An 18,172-nucleotide genomic window follows, 5' to 3' on the forward strand; every position below is an offset into this window, starting at 1 on the left:
CTTCCATTCAGGCCAGACACCACCAAAGTGTTACAGATACAGTGGACCCAAAAAGCTGCACTCATGAAAAATGACAAAACCACACAGCTGTAGAGTAGAATCAATTATCATATTAGCCTATAATGAATTAATGTATTGATGCTGCTAAGAAGGGGGCTACTAAGGTGTGAAATGACTTGCCGATAAATATCCCAGAATCCTGGGCATTCTTATTCTGGAGAGAAACTTTTAAAGGATTTCTTGTCTCTTCTTTTGTCTTCATATTACCACATATTACCACACTCCTACAACTCTATGTTGCCAACTCTGTGGCAAATTATCCCAACTTAGAGGTGTGGGCTTAGAAAATGGCTTAACCAAGCTTTGTTAAAATTGTGTATAAAGCAAAAGTAATCGACAGCATGAGGGTTTCTCTTGGGAGTAAAATGTGCATGCTTTAGGAGAACAATTTGGACTTGTGTTCTTATTTACCAGTTCTCTGCAAAAATATTAACACCTACCATTTTTGAAAGGCTCATAATGAGATGTTCAGTTATAATATGGGAATTGAAATTAAAGAGCAGGATGACATCCCTGCACTTTCAAACCCAAACCAAGTAAAGCTTTGGACCATTCAAGTTCCCAGTCTTCAACAGATCGATAAATCTGGGGGTGCTTGACAAAGTGGTGGTGACTCAAGGAAGGAAAAGAATGGATAATAAACAATGCCACATTTAGATTTCTCCAGATCTAAGCACAGAGATGGACAGAGAATGAAGAGTAGAAGAGATGGATAAGGGGTTAAAAGCAGATGATTTCAATGAAAAGTCCTTTGGAAATCACATCTCTGCTGGGCCTAGTTCGATGAGACACCCCTACATGAGCCAGGTCCCCAAGATAGTGGTTTCCAAGGATATTCAACACTCACAGCAATCCCCCATGACCTAGGGGGGCTATGTGGCATATCACTGTTGAAGGAGGGAGCCAACGAGCTTTTGTGACTTATTTGAGATCACTGAGACCACAGGTTGTCTACAGTCTTAGCCAGTTTCCTTCCACTATGTGATGCTGCTTTGAGATCAGGAGCTCCCCCTTTGGGAGGGGGTCAGTCTGGACTAAGGCAGCAAGCAGTTAACTGGCTTCCAGCCAGCTTTCGTGAGTTTGGCCTTATTGATTTGGGGTTTGAAAAAAAAAACTGAGTAACCATTATAGACCGATTACTTTCTTTCTAAAGAAAAATCATAAAGCCTTGCCAAAATAAACATAATAACTTAGCCTTCTCTTTCCATTACCTCTGCTTTCTTAGAAATGTGTATCTGTGGATAAAGCCTTTGAGTTAGCCCAGGGAATTAACCAAAAGTTTAAGAAGGCCCTATAATTCCTGCGGGCCAGCAAAGAAAGAACACCGCCTTTGCCAGGGAGTATTAAGAGAATGGAGTAGGAAGGAGAAAGAGGGAGCAGAAAATCATACTCGAAGGCCCAGGATTTAAATAGGCATAGCGGATAGAAATGCTAGTTCAGTTTAGGGGGAGTGGATGGCATCGGAAACAGGTTTTGGAAATCCAAGCACAAGCTGTGTCCTAAAGAAATGGCCTCACATGTGTATAAAGTCCTTAGTTTTCCTTTCCTGAGCCCATATTCTACTCCCATCTCCCTTTTCCATATCCACATGGCCCTCTTGTATAGCCACATTCAGGACCTACTCTGCATGCTAAATCCCGGGCATATTCAGTGCGTCTGTCATTCGGACAAGTTTTCTATTACAACTCTCAACTACCCTCTGCTATGTGTATGGGGAGTCAGCATGTAATTTTCTCAGGTTCAGCCCTCCCAAGAATGGCCTGCAAGTACTGGTCAACATTCACAATGGGGTGGTGTAAGGAGTTATTATGTATTAGGAGTTGGGATCATTTGTTTAGGAAGGAACTAGGTCAATGATCAGTAACCATACAGTGATGGGAGTATGCGGTTTGGGGAAGGGGTGGAAGCACAAAAAGGACAGACTGAGCTTTCATCTTCTATTTAATCTGTGTAGGATTACACAGTTTCATCACACTTGCCCCTTTGTTTCCCGTAGAAATAGAAGGGACAATGAGAGGAGAGCGGCGTTAGGCTTAAGAGCACTGCTTAGGATTCAATCTAGGATCATGGGCTTGAGTCTCAGCCCTCTTATTTGCAATCTCTGTCACCTAAGAAAAGTTCCTTAAATAAGCCCCAGATTCATCTGTAAATTGGAGAAAGTAACAGTAACTGCTTCTCTGGGTTGTTATGAGCATTAAACAAATCATAATTGTGAAATGCTTTCCACAGTCATCCAAATCCTCAAAAAGCACCAGATCCTAATAAGCCAAATATCTTTCGACTGGTCAGATAACAGTCTGATTATTGCTTTTGCTTCTCTGCAAGATTTAATTAGAGATGGAATGTGGTGAGGGACTAGGGAAAGATGGTAGTTAAAGTCTAGAGAACCTTAATATTTTTTGTATGCTAAAATGTGAAAGTAACTCTTTTCTGTACTTTAGCAATTCCTTTTAGGTTAGTTCTTTTATAAAATGCAAAGTCAGAAAACATTTCTTAATCATCAAGTTTGAGAATTTTAATGCCTCAACCTCTTCCTCTCTACTCCCATCCCCAGCTGGGTCCTTTCTGTCCATATCCTGGACATTTGTCTATTAGGGTACCATCATAACTCCTTAGAAAAAAAGTAAGACTTAAATGAAATAGGTGCGATCGTTTCATGTCTTAATGCTCCCTGCGTCCCATCATCTCTTAGAGTCTTTATCAAAATAGAGGACTGCAAATCTTTCAATAGAGAAAAAAACCTATCAGCATTTTTCCCAAAGAACAAAATGTACCTATTCACAGCGTCAGCATAGCTGTCCATGGGAGCTTCTGGTTTGGAATGCCCTCTTATTTTGCATGGGTGTGTACATAAATAAAAACTGTCCTTTGGGGAAATATTTCAGTAAGAAGCTCTACTTTCAATTGCTCCACCATCACTGCCAATCCACACCCTTTAAAATTCTCTGCAACCTCAGTGATTCCTTCTCTCTTCTTCCTCTGAAAAATGTCCAGGCTTACTATATAACATAAATATGTTAAAACCAGTAACTAGTGAAAATAAAGTCAAGTAATTTTTGTTATAGTAGCAGAATCTCAAATACTTCATGGTTAATGAACTTGGCTGAGCAAACGGATGATTCATACAAGTATGGGACTGGTTAGAACTTGTTAAGAAATTGGTTGGACTGGCACATGCGAACTTCTCAAAAGGTGTCTTCCCTGAGCCTTGGCAGCTCTGCTTTGGTGGGTACAGTTGGACCCCATTTCATTTATCATCCTATTTTATATTTTTTTCCTTTTGATATGTTATTCAATGATTAAAAATGAAAAATCAGTCACAATTTTAGTGTTATACACTATGTATTTCTGCATTCAAATCATTTTTATTCAAACCTAAACATCAAGGTTTAGGGAGATGTGGGGAGGATCGCCTATAATGTTTGGTAATTCTGCCTCTGATGTCAGAATAACTGGAGTCCAATCCCAGCTTTAACCCTAACTAGCTAAGTAATCTTGAGCAATGTTACTAGATCCTTCTGCACCTTGGTTTACTCAAATGTAAAATGGGTGTAAAAATATCAATTTGGCAAGGCTTTGTGCAGATTAGATTAGAAAAGTTTTGGCAGATAGTGCACATTCAATACACATTAAACATTATATCCTTTTATTAATTTATTTTGGATGAAATATTAATGTAACTATTTGACTATATAATTAGCAGGGCTTCAAATTTCATATGTTCTCAAATTTATGTTCCCAATAAATAAGTGAAAGTTATCTTGATGCAAGAAAACCTCATCACAGAAAATCTTTTGCCAATAAATTCGGATTAAGAGGAGCTCTTTTCTACCTACAGCTCCCCTAGTTTACTCAGACTACAAGTCCCCTCTTTACTAACCTGAAATCAGCATGCAGCCCTATCCTGAGCACCCAGTGCACCCTAATAAATATTTTACAAATTAGGCAAGTGGTACACACAAGCTTTAAGCTAAGAAACTTCATACAATCTCAACAAATTCTAAATTCTAAATCTTCATAGAAATATCCCTATGAGGAAGATAAGGTAAGAATCTTTCTTAGTCTATGTGGATTTAAAAAAAAAATTTAAAGGCCAAATTATTGTAAAATGTCAACTAGTAGGGAAGGCTTTAAGTCTAGATCTAGGTTCCAAGCAGGGGACTTGAAAACCTCACAAAGCCACAGATAACACTATCATCTCAAAGAAATGTTTCTCACTTTTAGTAGGGAAAGGGAAAGTTCCAACAGAAGCTTAGACAGGCTGTATTGAAAGAACGATCAGATGAAAGAGCAATTAGAGATTGTTAGCACAAGCATAATTTTGTTGCTCTATCCAAGTAGATAGCTTTGTTTTTTAAAAGTCAAATAATGTAATTTAAATTACTAAAAAATGTCCTCCTCTTTAAAAGATGAATTTGTGAGGTTGCACAGTACTCCTACAAACCATGCTAGATACTTCTAGCAGTTAACAAAAACTGGCATGGTTGAAGAAATTTTACAAAATAAAAAGCAGAATCAAATACAGAAGAATGCAGAGAGACATCAACCAAAAACCAATTAATACTTTTCAAGATTCTCACCAGATACCCAAACACTACAGGATTACAACTATTAAATCATTAATATATATTGAAATATAATAAATGCAACAAGCTTAAAATCTAATATATTGGGAAGCAAATACTTATAAACTCTGCACAACTGGACTTTTATTTAATTTCTTAAAATTCGGCAACATCCAAATAAACAATAGCAGCAGAAACAAAAATTCACATGAAAGGACCACAATCAAGACCCCATCAATAGTTTTCCTTTAAACAATAACAGCTCAACAGTATGGGCTATATCATTGAAAGGAATAGATAAATTGATGTACAATTTGAGAAAATTGTATGTGTCTGTGTGTATATATATACCCTATATTCTTAGTATTAAAAAATGAAAAAAGACTATTCACATATGTGAGCTTTTTAAAGAAACAGTGATCCTTCCTAAAGAAATAAAATTGGTGATTTTTTGATACTGTTTGCAGGTTAAGTCTGGAATATTCTCTTTTATGGGTATGCTTAAAACAATGCACCAATTTTCTAATCATCCAGTCCTTATCTCTTAACAGTTTTAAAACAGGTAGGAACAGTGATCTGCTTTTTCAACCATTATATCCCGCAGATATGACTAATTTGAAGCTAAGCAAATTGCACATAATGGGCCAGGAATTCAAGTTCATGATTTTTAGTCAGCTGCATGCTTATTTCAGGGCACATGGGCTCCTTCCCTACCCACCTTTCCACCACCCCTGCAGCTGCCTTTCCATGAACTAAATTCACCGACGTGAAATCAGAGGAAAATTATTTTTAAAATATTCTGCAGGCTTATTTTTAAGGAGGCTAAAGATTAAGCTATATCTTTAAAAATATTTTATTTTCCTTCAGGGATTCTTAAGTTTTTAAATGAATTCTAAATACTAAAGAAGCTAGCCACTTTAAAAGCGTTCTGAATACATTTAAAAAACCCAATCAGATGCATGATTTTATAGTGGCTCAAGTTTTTACAAAAGCATGATAAAAATCGGTGAATTTATAAATACCCCAAGTTCTACCATGTAAGATATTGCTTTCAGAGTCTTTTTGCAAAATCCCATTAAAGGTTTAGTAGTATTTAGACACTGGCACAAGAAAAACAAACAAAGCTAGCAAGCAAACAAACAAAAAAACTTGGTAAGAGGCCACTGGGGTAGGGAAGTGTTTAAGCTGGTTAAATCAAAACCCAATCCCTCCTATTTGCTTCTATAGCTAATGTTTAAATTCTCCTCATCAATTCTAAGAGATAACCAAACACCACTTTAAATGTCATATAAAACTTTCTAAATACTGAAAGAGTTATACCTTTTAGAACTGAAGGGGACCTTAAACTCTTTCATCCACCAATGAGGAGATTGAAGCTTGTTGGCTGAACGACTCGCCTGGTCATTTTGGAGCTCATGGTTTGTCATTGTTGTTTGGGGGTGGTGGGGGTTTGTTTTTGTGTTGTGTATATGTGTGTATATTACTTAGACCCTTTAAATCAGGAGCTTTGCCATTTAGATTCTCCCTTACCTAAGCTGCCATGTTTCCTTCCATCAGGGACAACAGTGATCACAAAGAAACATATTACGGCAAGTTCAAAGTGAACATTTCCCATTTTCATTTGGCGTACTGCAGATGTGTTAGAAAAACACTTCACAACCAGGACACCTGTCTTCTTAAGTAGCAGTGGCATTAAGAAGTGGAGGGATTAGTTCTCTTGGGGGGGCGGGGGAGGCGGTGAGGGGACCAGGAGGAGGAGGTTTCTGAACTTTACCTTGACTTTCCAGCCCATAAACTGTTCCTTTAACCAGTGAGTCCACTTGCCAGCTTTGTTGAAGTTCTATTCCTTGCTCAGTTTCATCTGCCTTCCAGTTTAGGGAAGTTTGGTGGGAAAACATATTACTTACCTTTGTTAATATTTGTTTCCCTTGTTTGGGTTTTATACAAGGGGTCTTCAAAAAGCTCATGTAAAGATTCATATTATCTTTTAATTCCACAAACTTTTTAAAGTACTCTCATAGCATAACCAAGTTCCTGCATTTGTTTAAGAGTAAAAAAAAGTACTCTCTAAGTGAAAGAGGTAAGTCACTATTCAACATACACTGTGTCTGATCGATTCAGTCTTCGGACCAGATAGATGGAGACACAGCCTTTGGAACTGAGGAAAGAGGGGAGCTAAGCAGTAAACTTATCCAACAATTTCCTCCAAGAAGTGTTATACACAGAAATTTTTCTTTTCCAAGGAAAGTTGGAACTAAAGCTGGTTATTAATTGAGGGGAATCTAGTTATAATTAGGACCTGCCACTGACGTTTTGAGGTTGTTTTCAAGTATGGTCACTAACCAAGTTCTCTGGGAAAAAGCAACCTTTGACACCACTTACTCCAGACAAATCCCGCTTCAGACACACAACCTTCTGACCCTCTAATGCCCAGCAGCCACTATCGGGTGCCCTCGGATCTTCACCACAGTAGTATTCCAGCAATTATACTAGTTCCAGAAGTGCCCTACGAAACCTACAACACAGATAATGGGCTCTTCAAGGCTAGGAGATCAGCTTTGGAAAAAGAAAAAGAAACACACACCAACAAACACCAGGAAACTATGTGTAATGCTTCACTGCTTGTGCAAAAACCTCAAAGAGGATGAAGGTCAGACAGGGATAATAGGCCAATTTAATTCTGAAAGCACAAGGTGCAAGAAATTTTAATTATGGTCTGCCACTGAAATCACACAAGATCCAATGGCATCTAACTGCAACTGCTCATCAAGGGAGACAAGAGGTGTAATTGTAACCGCTGCATAATCACTGTGAGGGCACAGGGAACGCTGCCTTCAGCTCCCAGCAGAGAAGGTATTAAGAGCCTCGAAAAATCCAATACTGAAAAACATGGAGATTGTACATAGCCAAACAGGAGCTGTAACACAGAAGCCAAACCCATGTACGTGCGTGTGTGTGTTGAGGGGGAGGGTTCCAGAAATAAAAAGGTGAAAAGAAATAAAAAGGTTTGACCCAAATTGAGGACATGATCTTAGAAAACTCTGAACTCCTTTCTGCTTTGAGGATACATGCACGCACACAGAAAGGCATGATCTCCTCCAGGAATTTCTCTCCTCGAAGAAGCCTCACCCACTCTTCTTTGTTTAAAACAATTAGCTTGGATGTTACCGTGGTTTACAGTACCAGACTCCCTTTAATTTGTTCCCATCAAACCCATGTCTGGAGACAAAACGGCACGCACACGACAGACTACTCGAGGTGCCCAAGCCTGTGCAGCTATCGCGGCTACGCGGCCCGCGCCCCGGGGCAGTTCCCACGCAGCAAAGGGAAGCGTGGAGAAAGCCCCTCCGTGGCCTCTCTCCACTCTGCAAAGTTTAACAAAGACGCGAAGGAAGGAATCCGAATCTCCCATCCGCGCCCGCTGCAAAGGTGGCGCTGAAGTTTGTGCCGGGATGTCCCAAATCTTTAAGGGGAAAGGCACGCCAGCGTGCGGAGAGGCGTGAGGATGGATGGAGATGGAGGGGCAGAGAGAAGAAGGGAGTTTTTCCCTTGGACGGTGCGTGAGACGGTCTTCTTCACCCGGAAGGCTCTGTGGCTCCAGAAGTCCGGGAGTTGCACGTCAATGGAGGTCGCGCCGTCGCCGGGGCCAGGGAGCTGTCACCTGCGGGGGGCTGCGACGGGGGCGGGAGGCGCTCTCTTAGGCGCCAAGGGAGGACCAGGGGCTCCAGACTCACCGGTCCCTGGGGCTCTAAGAAGTGGGGGAGGGGAGATTGGCGACCGGGCAGGAGGCCAAAAGCAACACCTTTCGGATACGCTTTTCCCCTCCGACCTCTTCAACTTCCCGCGGCACCAGCCAGGGACTGTCTCCCTCCCCACCCTACCTCATCCCACCCCCCGGCCCACGGCTCGGACCTGTCCACTGCGGAGAGCAGGATGAGTACCGCGAGGAAGCAAAGGTCGGGACCCCAAATGCAAACCCACACCCCCGAGCCAAGACGACCAAAATGCATTTACACACGCAACGATCACAGACTCGTAACAGAGCTCGGGATTTGCGGCGGGTGCAGTTCCCCGACTCTTCTGTTGTTCCTAATAAAGTCGATTACGTTGCCCTCCCGGAGCTGATTGGAAGGGAACGGAGAGGAAAAGGGGGGAACGCGGGAAAAAGCCGGGGGGGTGAGGGGGTGCGAGCAATCAACTTTGTAGCCCAGAGCTTCCTCGCGCGATCCGTCGCCATGCTTAAGATTCCCACCCCCGCCACCCCCTCCTGCCTTTCAAGTGGATACTGAAACTAGGCCAAAACTTTTTCCCCTCCTTTTCTCTTAGCCACTAGACTGGATTGTGCCCCACGGAGCCCCATGGAGCTCTGCTTTCTTAAGCACAATAGCCGGACTAATTAGATCATAGAAGCAAGGCAGTGATACTGTAACAAGTAGCCCGAGAGGCAAAGAGGGAAGGGGCCCGGACAGAGAGAAGGGGGAAAAGTTTGCAGCTCTCGCACTTACCAATCAAGCCTCCCACCAGAAAGGCGATGATTTGGAACACGAGCAGAATCCCACCAACAATGCACAGCTTCTTGGTGCTCATGTTTTCTATAATTGCCCCAGCCATTTTTGCGCCCCCCCTTTTTTTCTTTTCTCCTTGAAATAAATGTTTTAGGGTGTGCTTTTTGCTCCCTTCCCTCTCACACTCTCGCCTCCCTCGCCTCCTTGCTGGGCGCTGCAAAACTTCAGGGGTGCGGGAGCGCAGCAAGGATGGGACCGGGACGGAAGGCGCCCGCACGGATTCCCCCGGCGCAGCCGGCTCGGGCTCCCCCAATGCCCGGAGCTGTGATTGTGGCCGCTCCGCCGCCTGTGGACGCTTAAAGGAGCAGAGAAGCGGATCACATGACGCCGCCTCCCTCCCTTTCTTCCTCCCTCCCTCTCGCGCTTCCTCCCTCCCTCCCTCCCTCTCTTCCTCTGCCCCTCGCCCGCCAGTTCCGGGCTCGGAGCTCCGGCCGGCGCTGGCGCCCCGCTCGCGGGTCTGGACTACAGCCCGTCCCGCCCAGGGCTGGTATCCTTCGGGGGCTGATATTGTTTTTAAGTGGGTTCCCCCTACCCAGCCTTTCACACGTTTCCTTCTCTGGTTCCCGAAGTGCTAGATATAAATCATCCGTGGAACGCTTGCTCTGCAAACCTTCAACTTACGCGTTGACTTGAAGAAATGGTCCCCACCTCCACCTCCAACTGCTGGAACTCTCTTTAGGAAAGAGGAGGAGAAATGGTTCAAAGAACCCTATAGATGCTTAAGTCAAAACACAGAAGATGCGGAATAGAGTCTCGGCTTCCTTCTGCCTTGTCCCGGCCTCTGCTATTGGGCATATACGCAACCAAATACCCTCTCTGCGCCCCTTAGGGAATCCTGTGCGCCAGCCAAATCCGACCACTGCCCATTACTCCGCCCCATGGGCTTACAGCGCCTTGACCTTGGCTATTGCCTTAAAGAAAACATGTTCTACCAGAGTTTTAAACCTGATTCCAAAACCAATTGGTCTAAAAAACCTTTCTAATTTTCCACACCCCCTCCATCTCCGGGAACCGAGCCCCAGCGATCCTTTGTTTACATTTTTACCTCCTATTGTAAGGACTTGTGTGTACACGTTTGTCTCCACCACTGAGCTGTAAACTCCTGGGGGATAGGGACCAAGTCTTATTCATCTGTGTATCCCCCATGATGCCTGACAAAATTCTAGCTCTAGTAGGTCCTTCATAAACTTTCCTGGAATGAATAAACAAGTGAATGTGAAAGCGAGCCCACGGTTTGCATTTCAAAAGCCTAAAGAGACCCTAGTTGGTTTAGATGGTACACATGCTAAGTTGCAATGTTTGTTGTCTCTTTGTGAGGTTGTATTTATATTCATACTTATCTTTCAGGGAAAAGGAGGTAGGGTGCTCTTAAGAGATTTCCTGCTCGATCAAGCTTAAATTCCTGGGCCTGGTTTTCCATGTTTCATAAACTAGCCATTTGGCCAATACAAATCATATTACTCAATAGACCCTTGGCTTTGTAAACACCTCCCCCCAACACACACAGTTTCCACCACCACTGACACACCTTGTTTCTTGCCTCTCCCTTACATACACACCCTCTTCATGCCAAGGGACAATTCCAAGTCCGCTTTCCTCCTCTACTCCATTCCTGAACTTCATTGCCCTTATAGAAGATGCCAGTCAGGTTACACTTAATACAGGTGTTCATTTCTAGTCTTCAGCTAGACTAGACACTCCTTAAGGACAGGTACTAAATTTTATCTATGTAAAACTTCATCTCTTTGGCATCTGACAGTTCTTGACAGTTCTTAACAGTTCTGAGAATATGGTTGCTATTTATTCGTTATTTCATTCAACCCTTTATACATCAGTCACTTATTGAGTCTTAGCATGTCCCAGGCTTTCTTTCCTAAGCACTTGAGGATACCAAAATGCCAAGGCATTTGTCCCTGTCCTGAAACAGTCCCAGTCTAGTCGGTATTACTAAATTGTGAAGAACCCATACGCTATCAGAAGAGAAGAAGCAGATAGGTTGGAAGTGTTTGATACTCAAACATAGATAGATCATTGTGGGTCTTTGCCTTCCCTCTTTACCTTTTCAGAAGTTTATATCATTCTTTTTTTCTGACATAGGTAGGTTCTAGGGCATCATACAAAGAAGGAAGTGTGCCCTTGTCACGTCTGCTGCTAGTTAACTCCACATTCTGTGTTCTTATCTCAGCAAGCTGCTAATTTCCACACATTTGAATAATAATGTTGCTTTTGGGTTGGCATTTCTTTTTTAATACTGATAGTTTTTTTAAAGTAAGGTTGATAGGATTCAATATCAAGAGTTACTTCCGTTTCGTACTGCATTTCACTATTTAAGAAGTGATGGTGTCCCATGCACTTCAAGTATGAATTGGATGCACAAGAAATGTCCTGGGTAGTTGAACTGATTTATTTATCTAAGATTAGTAAATTCTCCAGCTTATTTTTCTATCAACTGCTGCAACACATCCCACCCCTTCTGCTACCAAATGCATCTCTGCAGAGTAACTGGCCTAACTCCTTAGGTTCCAGTTTCCTCACCTGGAAATGAGAGGCTTGTAATAAAATGCTGATTCCCCACTAAGGTTATTCCCTATTTTAAAAGGGCACTTTGGCCTGACCAGTTAGCTCAGTTGGTTAGAGTCCAGCCTTATAAACCAAGGTCATGGGTTGGGATCCAAACACTGGACAGACAGCTGCCCCCACCCAAAAAAATGCATATAAAAAAGAGCACTTATTATATAACCATTTTAGTTAAAAAGAGATATTTCTAATTGCTAATCAATATTTTTAACTTGCATGAGATTACCAACATTGCCACACTGAGGCACCTGTAGTGTTCATCACCATGGGCTGCTTTTAAAAAATTACAATTTCCATTATGTCTTTTGAAATATAAAAAGTGACTGTGGAATCTTTATTTCTCAAGGGGACAGCATGAGTGTTTGAGTCAACTGGATCTGGGATAGAGCCCAGATCCCAGCTCTGCCTCTTTCTTTGTGTTATCACAGGCCATTATAGTCACTTACACACTCTGAGGCTCAGTTTTCTCATCTGCAAAATGGAGGTAGTAGTACCTACCCATGGTATTCTTGCAAGATATGATACTTATAAGTATTATTATTGTTGTTGTTATATTTAGGAAACTTTAAGGGAAATTAGTGATCTTGTGTTAAAAACTAGTAAAACCAATCACTGAGTAGTTCTTTCTTAGCTCTAAAATTTATAATGTTATGATTACTTTTTGAAGCATATTTTAGGAGAAGTCTGGGTGGTTAATTCTACTTCACAAGGGTGCTCATAAGGACAACGTCTACTATTGAACTCTGAACAACACTCAATGAATTTTAACACAGAAACATTCTGTTCTAAAGACTGCCAACTACCAAGGAAATGTTTGTTTTGAGTCATCGGGTAGATTATCCGAGAGACTGGAATAATCCAAGGGTACAATCCAATTCTGCCAACAGATACTGATCATACCAACTCCATTTCATTAGACTTGAAGTTGGATATCCAGATTTATTCATTATCTTATTCAAAGTTTTTGACATATGGAAGGTCATAACGATGTCAGAGCATATTTATTGAATAGATGGATGAATGAATGTATGGATGGATAAGTGAATACTTAACTGAAGGTAGATACAACTCCTCCCCACACCCTCAGTTTCTATAAAGAATTTACTGACTGTATTTCTACCTGGCACCTATATACTGGGCTGTATTTTGCACAAATATCTCTGTATGTGGTGTGTTGTCACCCCAACTGGCTTGCAAGTTTCAAAAACACAAAGAGACTGACCTGAGCCTTTGTCTCCTTCACAGCTCCAGCACAGCACCTTGCACAGAGGGAGACTCAGTTCCTGGAGTTGAGAAAGCCCCTCTGGAAGCCAAGAGCAGCACATTATCATTGTCATTGAAGTAAATGTAATGTAGAGATCTAAAAGAATTGAATACATCTCCTTAAACATCTAATTTACTTCCCAGAGGGATCTAACAAGAGCAATAATCCCACTCTGAGGCTTCTTATTCTCATAAATAACTTTGATCCGTAAATGGCATCCCTGCAGATCTGCGGTTGTTGGTATATTCTTGTAGTTAGTGCCTATGAGGGTGAGCAGAACTGTGGGATCACACTCTGTTATTCAGTGTCACTTTTCACCATATATATACATACATATATATTCACAGCTTCTTTCAAAATGCTTCCCCCCCCCCAACAGTACCACTCCACCCTTCTTTTTCTATGGGTTCCATTGTCTTGCTTTTATGGAACTATAAGTCCTTTCCTAGCACTTCCTTTCACAAATTAACTTCGGATAGGAATTATTCAGAAAACAAATACTTCAAAAAAAAAAAAAAAGAAAAAGAAAAAAAAAGAAAACAAATACTACAACCTGATCTTCGGATAAAATTGCTTAATAACTATCCTAGAATTCCGTCCCTTTTTACACATCCCCACCTGCCCTGCAGATCTCCCATTCACCATTTTTCTTTTTACATTCCACATACATTTGGCTTATTCAGTTCCAGCTTTATGTCCTACTAGTTATGTAAATAAACTTGGAGAAATTACTTACCTTTTGGGACTTACTTATTTCTTTATATATTAAAAAAAAATGATAGTACCAGTCTCATGGGTTTTGGTGAGCGTTAAACAAAATCATGTAAAAATTGCCTTACATGGTGCCTGACACAAAGTGGGCACTCAACAAATATCGTATGTTATAAGGGAGGAGGTTTCTGTTCCCAGATAGCAAAACAAAATAAAACAAGCTATAAAACCCCTAATTACAGTCTGTCTTATGAAATTGCCTCTTTAAACCCAGGCAACCTGGAAGGGCAGGTAAGAAACTTTATTGGTTTCCAGAGGCCTCTAGCAGGAGTCAGCAGACAGCTTGAAGTAGCCTGTTGTTTCCCAGGCTTGAAAGCTGCGATGCCTCCAGTGGTTAACCCTTTGAGATCGCATGTGCTGGGGTCCTGGACTGGAGGTGGGGAAAAGGGCTTTTTCTCTTTGCCATTTTCCATAGTTTAAGCAGAATGGGGTCTGAGCTGACTGCTCTCCCTCCCCATCTCCCTGTGCACATTATCACACTCACAAACTCCTCTCCATCTGCTCCTCCCCATGCAGAGTGGCAGCAGGAGGAGAACCCAGACAGGACAAGACACACCTGCCCTGGACGGAGTCTTGTGATATGAAGACAATACTCAGCACCATGTCACAGAGTTGGTACACAAATTTTGTTAAATGAATGAATGATGAATGAACAAGTTCTATTCCCTGCCTGTCAAAGAGTTCAAGAAGTTTCCCCACAGATGGCCAATGGCAGGAAAAAGGGCTCAGACATAATCTTAGCCCTAGCCTAGGCGGAGTGAGACTAGGACTTCGCTCAGGCCAAAACCCAATTCTTATCCCATCAGAACCATTGCAGTAGCTCAAAATCATTACTAAGTAGCTCAGCATGGAGGACGGTGTCCCGTAAAAAGAGCTTAGGGTGTCTATATGTAACATGGAAAAGCAAAGATTGTATGAGGATAGAATGCATGAAAGCAGGGACTTCTCATACTTCTGTCCTTGCATTAGTTAAGAGAAACTGGGATGGCAGGAGTGAGGAAAGGCAGGTAATTACCAAACCTCAGATATAGTGGCAACCAATAGTCCCTACTAATAATGCCAATAAAACAACAAAGCAACAAGGACTTATGTTGATTGCTTTCTACGTACCAAGCACTATGCTAAATGCTTTATATATGTCATCATCACTAACCCATATTAAAATCTTTTTTTTTTTTTTTTTGACCAGTAAGGGGATTGCAACCCTTGGGTTGGTGTCGTCCGCATCATGCTCAGCCAGTGAGCGCACCGGCCATCCCTATATAAGATCCGAACCCGTGGGCTTGGTGCTACCAGCGCCACACTCTCGCGAGTGAGCCACAGGGCCCGCCCCCATATTACAATCTTACGAAGTAGGTACTATTTTCGTAATTTTAAAAAGGGGAAATCCAGTTCAGAGAAGTTAAGGGATATCACCTTGGCCACGCTACTAGTAACCTGTGAAGTTGAAATTCTAAAGTAGATGCAGGACACCATTAATTCATCCGATCACCACATATTTATTGAGCCAGGAACCAATCTAGATGCTGGGAAAGAGCAGTGAGCCCAACGTAGGCCTTGCCCTCATGGAGCCTACATTAGAAAGCCCATGTTGGAGCTTTAATTCTCATCTCCTTTATGTCAGCGATGCCCTTTGAACCCACCAGGAGAAAGAAACCCAAGAAAGAATCCTGCAGGGCTGTGGAAGAGAGTAGAAGTCTTTGGCATTCCCTGCGCTTTACTCCTGCTTTCCCCGTGAGCTTACAGGAGACATCCATTAAGAAGCCCCTTTTCCTGCCACTTCTGATATAGGCATTGTTTTAATGTTCTTCACCTGCTTCTTAGTTCATACATTCCACTCTGTTCTCTTCCTCAGTATCTGACTCCCACTCAGCACACACCTTCCCATTAAGCCTTAAATCTTTGCAATTGTTTTTTCCTTGGTATTTGCTGCTAAAGGCTTTCCAAGTTGAAGATCAATTTTCAAGTCAAATGACTCATGAGAGTAATTGTTAAACCTAATTCCAGAGTGTTGTGAGGACATTCGTGAAAAATGCACATTAGCAAAAAGACATTCAGTACACAAAATTAATTTTGGCTTAGGTAATCTGCAAATTGATTCCTAAAATACTTTTTGTTTGATTGTTTATTTTGTTACCATGATGTGGATCCCCAATAAAGACCTACTTTGCCCAGGAGTTGCTTTATAAATATTATTCATGTTAATGTAACAATTAGTGAGGGCAAACATTTCCCTATTTCTATATACATCTTGTCTGATACCTGAAGCCTGAATGATTTGATGATGCTTTCTTTCATTTATTTTATAAATATTTATTATGTGTTTACCATATCTGGCCAGTGCTGGGATACAGGTATCTGGCCAGTGCTGGGATACAAATGCAACGTAATCATTGAGATGGTGCCACCAAGCTGTGATTGTATGGTGTTCCTCCTCTTGTCATACCTATTTCAAAGTGCTGGCTATCCAGAAGCCCAAGATGAAAACCTAGAAATCATTCTAGACTTCTTCATCAATGTGGTCAGCAGATACTGAGCATATTATATGTCAGGCATCATAAATAGTACATCATTATAATAACACCAAACACTTATACATACTATGTGACAGGCACTGTTTGAAATAAGAGATAGATAGAGTATATACATATATACTACTTAGAACTAAAATAGTATGAGGGGTCTTCAAAAAGTTCATGGAAAATCGACTACAATGTATATTGAAAAGTTAAAATTTTTTAAAAAGTTCATGGAAAGATTTGTATTACTGTTCAATTCCATTTTTCCAAAAGCTTTTTGAAGTACCTTTGTATAACAGTATGCACCTCAAATAGTTGTGAGGATTAAATGTACTCTTGTATGTTCTAATTTTATCTTCACTACAGCCATTTGAAATACATACTATTATTATTCTGTTTCACACACTGGGGAAACATTGCCTCAGAAAGGTTTAGTAGTTTACCCAAGATCACACAGCTAATAAACACTGGAGCTCGGCTCTGAACTCAATCAATATAATACCAAAGTCTAATGCACTTCATAGTTATTGTCCTCTGACTTTAATTCTAATAGCAGTAATACTAACATTCCTTCAGTTTTTCAATGTACCAGCTATGCTGTAAATATATTGCATATTTTATTTCATTTCAACACCCTCTAAGAGGCAGGCAACATTTGTCTCCTTGATTACCCTTGCCAATGAACTTTGCTTATAGAAAACCAAATAAAAATTCAAACTGATAACTACAAAAATTTGGAAGTGAATTCTTACTTTGAAAAAGTATGTATTTACTCACCTAAGAGACTTGTCTCAGAATTCCTTGGAATTTTAGATTTCTCAAATCATTTAACACAAATTTTCAGGCACCTTTCCAGTAAAAGAGTGGGAGTCTCTTTATCCATTCAACCATCTACCCATTCAGCAAATATTTACTGAGTACCTACTATATGCAAGAAAGGAGATACATCTGAGAATGTTTCTGCCCTCAAGAAAAAAAAAGTCTAGAAAAGGAAAAGGACATTAAAACCAATGAGCACAATAAAGGGTGACAGAATTGCAGAGAGATTTAAAAAATGGGTGCTAGAGCCTGACAGACTTTGTTCAAAGCCTGGCTTCACCATTTACTTCCTGTATGAGCTTAGGAAATTCATTTAAATTATTTATGCCTCATTTTTTTTTTTTTTTTTTTTTTTTTGTAGAAGCAACGTCAAATGATTGCTGTCAGGATTTCAAGTTGTAATGTATATAAAAATTTTAGGTCAGTGCCTAGAACATGGTAACACTTACTAAGTAAAGGGCAGCTAGTGTCAACAGTAGTCCTTGTCGTCATTGCGATGTTACCACATAAGGCTGCAATGGCATTGGAAAGCAGAAACAAGGAAGCAGTAGCTTATTTTATATTGGAGGAGAGGAAGGAGTTCAGGTCTTAGAGAAAAAGATAACTCTAGATGAGTTTTAAAAGATGAATAGGTTTTCTCCAGACAGACAAAAAGGAAAAATATAGATCGGCAAGGATAAAAATCAGAGAACGGTAACTCCTAAAGATCATACACACCTGGCTGAAGAGTTGGTAAATGCCTTTGGGTCTCCAGCGTATCGCTTTGGGGCCCATAACCACATGAGACAGGAACATACCAAGGGTGGAGAAAGGATGTTCTCATTAAGATCTTTGAAAGCTATCATTTGAAACCATGTTTATTACTGGACTGGGAATAATAACACCTTCTCCTGTATTTGAGTAACACCATTTCCGTACAATTTTAAGATGTTATCTCGGTAATATTCATATTGGAGGTCTGGCCAATTATAATTACCACCATTTTCCATAAGGGAAATCAGAAGTGCAAGGAAGGGAAGGCAGACATCCAGG

At 41.0% G+C, this 18,172-nt stretch overlaps 1 protein-coding gene across 1 annotated transcript in view; it reads right to left on the minus strand.

Moving 5' to 3' along the window:
* WLS (Wnt ligand secretion mediator) overlaps window positions 1-9,481 on the minus strand; it is a 94,863-nt gene extending 85,382 nt beyond the window's left edge. Inside the window, exon 1 of the mRNA XM_063106330.1 lies at window positions 9,131-9,481. Within this exon, the coding sequence (XP_062962400.1) occupies window positions 9,131-9,236 (106 nt within the window). The 5' untranslated portion in view covers window positions 9,237-9,481. The remainder of the gene's footprint in view (window positions 1-9,130) is intronic.
* Window positions 9,482-18,172: the final 8,691 nt, after the last annotated feature.

Source organism: Cynocephalus volans, chromosome 8 (genome assembly GCF_027409185.1).
Source record: "Cynocephalus volans isolate mCynVol1 chromosome 8, mCynVol1.pri, whole genome shotgun sequence".
NCBI classification, from domain to species: domain Eukaryota; kingdom Metazoa; phylum Chordata; class Mammalia; order Dermoptera; family Cynocephalidae; genus Cynocephalus; species Cynocephalus volans.